The sequence below is a fragment of the Toxorhynchites rutilus genome, chromosome 3 (genome assembly GCF_029784135.1).
Source record: "Toxorhynchites rutilus septentrionalis strain SRP chromosome 3, ASM2978413v1, whole genome shotgun sequence".
Classification (NCBI taxonomy): Eukaryota; Metazoa; Arthropoda; class Insecta; order Diptera; family Culicidae; genus Toxorhynchites; species Toxorhynchites rutilus.
The window spans coordinates 115,001,053-115,008,985 of NC_073746.1; the positions used below are offsets into that span (position 1 = coordinate 115,001,053).

A 7,933-nucleotide genomic window follows, 5' to 3' on the forward strand; every position below is an offset into this window, starting at 1 on the left:
CAGAAGCGCTTACTACCACTATTGAAGCAGCACGAGGGCCCGACCATCTTCTGGCCGGATCTCGCTTCGTGCCACTATTCAAAGGACGTGTTGGAGTGGTACGAAGCCAACGGGGTCACCTTCGTGCCAAAGGAAATGAACCCACCCAACGCGCCGGAGCTTCGCCCAATAGAGAAATATTGGGCGATTATGAAGCAGGCCCTCCGGAAGAACCCAAAAGTTGTCAAATCGGAGGCGGACTTCAAGAGAAAATGGATATCTGTTCAAAAAAAACTACAACCTGACGTTGTACAGAACCTTATGGATGGGGTAAAGAGGAAGGTGCGAGCATACGGGCTTGAGCTCGAAGTATGAATAAAAAGAAAATGCCAAAAGTTGTTTAATAGTTTTTATTTTACTGTCTAAAATTTTCAAAAGGATCGGTCTACTGGGCGAATTTCTACAGCGTTTTTTCCGTGATGCAATTTGATGTGACACACCCTTTAGTGACTTGTTTCTCTTCATTATATTTGTCACTTTAACCAGTTGATGAACTGTTGAGTGGCTTCTTTTAAAACCGGATTGTTCTGCTCTTATAATATTATTCGTTCCAATATGCTCTGTCATTCGCTTCAAAATGATTTTTTCTAAAATTTGCTGATGTTAGATAGTAGACTAATAGGACTATAACTTTTTTCTGATGTCGGATCTTTACCCGGCTTAATAATCGGAATCACTTTGGCCTCTTTCCAGTTCTTAGGAAAGTATCCTAGGTTGAGGCAAGAGTTGAATATTGAAGCTAATACTTTATACATTTTTTCGCTAATCTTTTTCAATACAATGTTGAATATTCCGTCAAAACCTGATGCTTTCATATTTCTAGCGAATTTTATAACTTTTTTGACTTTATCTGCAGTTACTTTCTGATGATGTGGTAGGTTACTGTTTGTTCGTTTTAAGGTGTTTATTGATTCTATCGCTGATCCTTCATAAGGGCTGACAAAACTTTCGCCGAGTTTGTGAGAATTACACATATGATTCGCTATTGCATTGGCCTTTTCATAGGGAGTCACTAACGTTAAATTTTCTGTAATTAATGGTGGAATTTTGTCACAACCGTGACGAGCCTCCGATAGGGCAAGCCGCATTCACCCCTGGATGTGTACATCTTGACGAATAATGACGGAGTATTTCGAGTCGCTGCCATTGGTAAACAAATAAACAAAAGGGATTGCGGCCATTGGTAACAGAACAAACAAAAGATACTGAGAGTGAAAAGTTGTAGTTCAATGTTTAGAAAATATTATTACAGTTAAATTGATTTTATTAAATTGAAAATAAGGTAAAATCATGTGATTCTTACAAATATCGACCTAATCAAAGCATTAAATTCCAGAGCGATCGAAGCAGATAGATGAAAATTACTGGAGAAGATTAAACGTGAGTGTTTACTTTGAACAATTGCTAAATTCAATACGGTTTCTATAGGACCTGAAAAGAAAGAATAGATAAATTAGATTAGTAACTAAAATCAATTAAATACTTACCGTTTATTTGTTTATGTTTGTAAAACTTGCCTTGTTGATGTTACTAGTTTTAAAATCAAATTTGTCATTCTTGTCATTCAAAGGAATTTTTTAACAATCAAATAAAAACGTTATTAAACCGGAAGACTGCAGTAATTTTTTTCAACAAATTTGCTGGGGCTTGTTTTTCATTATTTTTGTCAATTTCCAGAATGGATTGGAGCTTTTCTTTAGGGTAGCTACCGTGTTTGCGAATTTATCATTTCTAATGTTATTCATACAGACATGTACAATTTCTCGAAGCCTATTAACTATTTGTTTGTATTTATTATTTCGGGTTCTTTGGTATAGTCTATTATATGCATTTATTTTTCCGATTAACATTAACGATTAACGATTTCCGATTTCCGATTATTTTTCTGATAAAAAAAAATCCGTAAACCTGTCAATTTAAACGTACCTCGCCGTTACTGGAATCTGCCTTGTGTATCTTCTCACCGCGTTCTGGAGCGTCGTTTGGATGATGTTAAGCGTCACTTCAATGTCGTTAGTCGGGGGTTGATCTCCTCATTAATGCAGTTATCTACGTATCTTTGAAACTGCAACCAGTTAACGTGATGGAAATCTCTCAGGAATTTTACGTCTCGTGTATTTACTGCTTCACCCAACATCACCACCACAGGATAGTGATCTGAGCCTAGGGCTACGGTTGATTCCGGATCACTTACTGGACACGTCAGGTTGGACAGTAATATATCGAGCGTAGTTGTGAATCCTTCTGGCGATATGTATGCCGGTGTTGGAAAGTGGAGCACTGTGCAATGTCCGTTATCGATTTCTTCTTGCAGCAGTTTTCCATTAGTGTTATTTCGCGTATTTCTCCAATTAACATACCTGGCATTAAGGTCTCCCCCAACAATAAAGTTACCTCCTCCTGTAGTTATCTTCCTAAAGTCGTGCTTCAGGATTCGTTTTTTCCCATCTCTCAAAATTGCTTGCTTGTTACAGTAAACGGTGACTCTTTCAATTCTTCCATTGCTGGTTATTTTGAACATTCTATAATTGCAGCTATTTCTGCCTGAAAAACTGTTGGCCAGTAGAACATGATTGAACCATTGCGAACCTTCGTCCCATACTGAACGAGAATGTTCGATCAGTCTGTATGGAATGTCATAATTAGTCCTAGGTTCCATCCAATTACTGTTCATCTCTGAGGCTGGGCCAATGGGTAAGAGATTCAGGATGCTCAAGTGACCAGTTTTGTCCCCGTCTAGTATTTTTTCCATCTTTTAAGCTTTAGAGCGCTTTTTTTAGTCTCTAGCTGAACATATTGGTTCAAAGGTATTAGGTGAAGGACAGCCTCCAATGCCTTTGAAGGAGTGCCTTGATGCGCCTTGATCCAGTAATTGCAACGCATGCTAGTCGTTAGAGTTTGTTTAGCTTTCTTGTAGCTACAGTCTCCTTAGTCTTTGGCCACCATACAAGTGAGACGTAGGTTATCCTAGGCCGCACAATTGCAATGTAGACCCACATAACCATTTTTGGTTTAAGACCCCATGTTCTTCCTATCATTTTAGACTGAGTTGGTGTTTCGGCTAATCAAAACAAACACAGCAAAGTTCTTTAAAGCACTTTATTTAAACAAAAAAAAAAAAAAACACTAGATCACTAATAAAAAAAAAAAAAACCACAACAAAAGGAAACACAATACACTTGCCGCATGAAGCCTAATTAACGAAGAATTCCTGCAAAAAAAGGGCAAATTAATAAGATTTTAATTTATTTGTTGTCACTTACCTCCTTAAACAATCACCTGTATTGTCAGTTACCTATAAACAAAAGCAGTTCTATCAATTCTCAAAAAATGATAGAGATCGACTTACCTTTCAGCAAAGACGAGCAATAACAATCACATCAAAATCACAATAATCACAATAACACTTAGTTTGACAGAAACAATATTGCTATAAGAATCAAAGCTCAATTGTTATAGCGAAAGTTCTAGAAGAAACCCGACCAAAAGTATAAGTCATATTATTCAAATGACCAAAGGGAATCATATAAATAGGGCAAAGCATGTTCAGTAGGCTCAGTTTCAAATAAACCCTCGATCGATACACGTGAACAGTAAATTGAACTTGTTACTTTAGTCTGAAGTGAATCTGTCTGCGAAATTCATCGAATCTTCGAACCTTAGTCTCTGCTCGGCTACATAAAATTGGCGCTGTAGACAGGATACTTGGACACTGAGGACCACAGTACGATGGAGAATCTTCAACTACGACGATCAGCAATCGAAGGGCGCCTGGGTAACATTGCCGCCAGAGTCCAAGCCATGGACATTAGGTCATCCTGTGTGGAGGATCTAGACGTCGAATTGGACAGCCTGCGTGAGCTTTGGCAGGACTTCCGAGCAGTTCACAATGGCATTCTGGACCATTGCACGGACGACGAGTCTATAGAGGAGCACGTAGAATATGAGACCTCGCTGGAGAAACGGTACAATCGTACCAAAGCGACGATCCTGCAATTCAAGCGTGTCATCAATAACCAGAATCAGGATTCAACGAATGTGACTACTCCCGATATCAGTCAATCACCCCTAGAAACATCGATAGCGCACGTAATTCCCGAATTACAATTGCCTAAGGGTATTCTTCCCACCTTTTCGGGCGATTACGGCGAATGGACTTCATTCTATGATTTGTTTACAAGTTCCGTCCATCAAAACGAGCGACTAACCAAGGCACAGAAGCTTGTCTACCTCAAAACGTACACCTCCGGGCGGGCAGCGGCCTTGTTGAGACATGTTAAGATTGAGGATCGAAACTACGAAGGAGCGATGGAGATGTTGAGAAAGCGATTCGACCGACAGGACCAAATTGTCACCCACCACATTCAAAGATTTTTGGAAATTCCTGCGTTCACTGTTGCATCAGCAAACAACTTGGCACGTATGCATGACACAGCGGATGATGTGCGACGTGCTCTTCAAGCCATACAGCGAGAAGAACGCGACTGCTGGCTTATACACTTGTTACTCGCAAAGCTGGACATCGACACCAGGCTACAATGGTATAATCGAACATCCACCATGGAAGCTACACCGACACTGACGGACTTCCTGGCTTACGTGGAACAGCGAGCCTATACCTTGGAAACCTCTCACGTGTCATCGGCTAAACCTGTAATAAGACAACCACCACGCAGCAACAGTTTTGCGGCTACGAGCAGGGCACCCAGACCCACCTGCGCAGTATGTGGTGGTCCTGACCACAAGCTATTCTTTTGCGACCGCTTCAAGGCTCTATCCGTGGCCGAACGCTTTGAATGGGTCACGCGGCTTGGTAGATGTCAAAACTGCCTTCGTGAGGGACATGGAAGCAACGATTGCTCCTCAGGCACTTGCAAACGGTGCAGTCAAAACCATCACACTCTTCTTCATGAGGAACGGCGAGATCCATATCAATCACAACTTCCCGGTGTAGTTAGCAACCATCTTTCCTACAACGATGCGTTTTGTTCGGTTTTTCTGGCTACCGCAGTCGTCAACGTTTTGGACGCCAGAGGGAATCTTCATCCAGCGAGAGCCCTTCTGGATTCAGGCTCACAAGCGTGCTTTATCACATCCGATCTGTTCAAAAGGCTAGGTTTGGACAAACGCCACATTAACTTGCCCCTTAGAGGAATTTCGGGACTGGCAACCAGAATCAGCGAAGCAGTAACAGTGACTATTCTTTCACGAAATTCCGACTTCCGCCAGGAGACAGAGTGTGCTATCCTCGAAAAGATCTCGGAACCTGTTCCACAACGAGCTGTTAACATCATCCAATGGGAGGGTCTGGCAGACCACGCTCTGGCTGACGAGCGATTCAACATTCCGGGAAATATCGACTTACTTATTGGTGCAAGCCTATACTATCACCTACTTGAACCTGAGCGGATTTTATTGGGTCCGCTACAACCAATCCTACAGAAAACCAAGTTGGGTTGGATAGTAGCAGGATTCCACGAACCCGGAGATAGAACGGAATCAATCTCCTCCAACTTCTGTGCACGAATAGAGGATGACAGCGATATCAAAAACCTCAACAAATTGGTGGCCAGCTTCTGGGAGCTGGAAGACTTCAAGACATCAAAATTATTAACAGAGGAGGAGCAGATGTGTGAAGAACATTTCCGATCCCATACCACGCGTGGTTCTGACGGTCGATACATAGTGAAGCTACCGTTTCGCAAAGACCCATCGAGTATTGGGGCAACCAGATACTCAGCGCTACAACAATATCGGGCATTGTTGCGCAAGCTGACCAAGAACGTTGATCAACAGCGGCTGTATGAGAATTACGTTGGTGAACTTATTACGTCACAACATATCAAACGAATGCCGGCAAACCCGAGCCCCCGTCCGGCTATCTACCTGCCTCATCACGCGGTTTTGAAGGAGGCACAACGCAGCACAACGAAGCTATGCGTCGTGTTCAACGGTTCACTCAAATCATCAAATGGGGTGACATTGAACGACCTGCTAATGACTGGACCCGTAGTTCAAGATAGCCTATACAACATCCTGCTTAACTTTCGTCTGCATTCAATTGCGCTGGTTGGGGATATAGAGAAAATGTACCTCCAAGTGCGAGTTACCGATGAAGACAGTAAGCTAATTCGAATGCTGTGGCAAGAACCTGGAAGCTCTCTGGAAGAGTACGGAATGTGCACTGTGACTTTCGGTTTATCGTGTGCCTCCTTCTTGGCCACGAGAGCCCTAAAACAACTTGCGGAAGACGACGGCGAACTGTTTCCATCGGCAAGAAGCAGCATGAACGATTTTTACGTCGACGATCTTCTTTCTGGTGCATCATCCGCCCAGGAGGCAATAGAGAAGCGTCGACAGTTAAAGGAGCTGATGACGCGAGGTGGATTCACCATGCGGAAGTGGGCCACCAACGATCCGACAGTGCTTGCAGACATTCCCGTCACGGAGCGAGCTTTGCTGACCACGCATGCTCTCAGCCCTGAGGCATCAGTAAAAACTCTCGGAATAAGATGGCATATCAACTACGATCTCTTCACCTTCACTGTAAACTGCGAGCCAACTCAAACCCAATATGTGAAGCGTGAGGTGCTGTCTGCAATAGCAAGAATCTTCGACCCTCTAGGCCTTGTTGGGCCCATAATAATTACTGCGAATGCCTTCATGCAAGAATTGTGGAAGCTTAGCATCGACTGGTCTGATCCACTGCCAGAAAGGTACAATCTTCGTTGGCATTCTTACCTGACACAACTGCAAGAAACTTGGCAGATAAAAATACCTCGTCGTTGCATAGCTATAGATTGTTTTCAAAGGATACACCTTCATGGCTACTGCGACGCGTCTGAGACAGCTTATGGGGCAGTATTATATCTCATAGCATTCGACGAAGCAGGCGGTATCAGCTCCCGACTTCTGTGTTCCAAATCGAAGGTAACGCCCATCAATCGACCAACTATTTCAAGGTTGGAACTTTGCGCCGCCGCATTACTAGCGCGACTTATTAAGGCAGTAAAACCAACGCTGAGAATTCCAATACGGCAAACAACCGCGTGGAGCGACTCCATGACGACCCTTGCATGGATATGTGGAGACCCATCGAGGTGGAAAACGTTTGTGGCTAACCGAGTAGCTGAAATTAATTCGATATTACCAGCAATTAATTGGAAGCATATTTCTACGGAAAAAAATCCTGCGGATCTCCTGAGTCGGGAGTCACCCCCGCTGTCCTGGCGGCAAGCAATTTGTGGTGGAACGGGCCTATTTGGAAACCAGATGATACGATCGATACCTTGCCAGAAACAATGCCATCAACGTTACTCCGTCTCATCGATAAAGAACGAAGACAATCGGCGTCACAAGTGTTCCTCATTAACTCCAATGAAATGCTAGACGAACTGCTCAACAGATACTCTTCTTACACCCGTCTGATAAGGGTAACCTCCTGGATTATTCGTTTTGGACACAATTGTCGACAAAGGGGTAAAGAAAGGAGAAGCGGACCACTTCAACCAAACGAAATGACCACCGCACGCAATAACTTGATTCAATACGTTCAACAGGAGCACTACGCCGCAGAAATTGCCGCGCTAGAAGCCGGAACATCTTTACCAAGTAAAAGTAAACTGTGGGCTCTAACTCCATTTAAAGAAGGCAATCTTCTCAGGGTGGGCGGAAGACTGGCCCGGTCAAGCATCGCCTATGATAGCAAACATCCAATTCTTTTGCCGGCGAATTCAATTCTAACGCAACTCATTTTAAGACACGAGCACGTGAGCAACCATCATTTGGGCGCTGAAGCCTTATTAGCAACGGTTCGGAGAAGTTATTGGATTCCGAAGGGACGAAAGGCCGTACGATCGGTAGTGTGGAAATGTATTCCTTGTTTTAGAGCCCA

At 43.2% G+C, this 7,933-nt stretch overlaps 1 protein-coding gene across 1 annotated transcript; it reads left to right on the plus strand.

The window, feature by feature from the left end:
- The first annotated feature begins 3,768 nt into the window (after positions 1-3,768).
- Positions 3,769-7,428, plus strand: LOC129773434 (uncharacterized). The gene has a single exon (XM_055777041.1). It carries the CDS (start codon positions 3,769-3,771, stop codon positions 7,426-7,428), a length of 3,660 nt encoding a protein of 1,219 aa, XP_055633016.1.
- Positions 7,429-7,933: the final 505 nt, after the last annotated feature.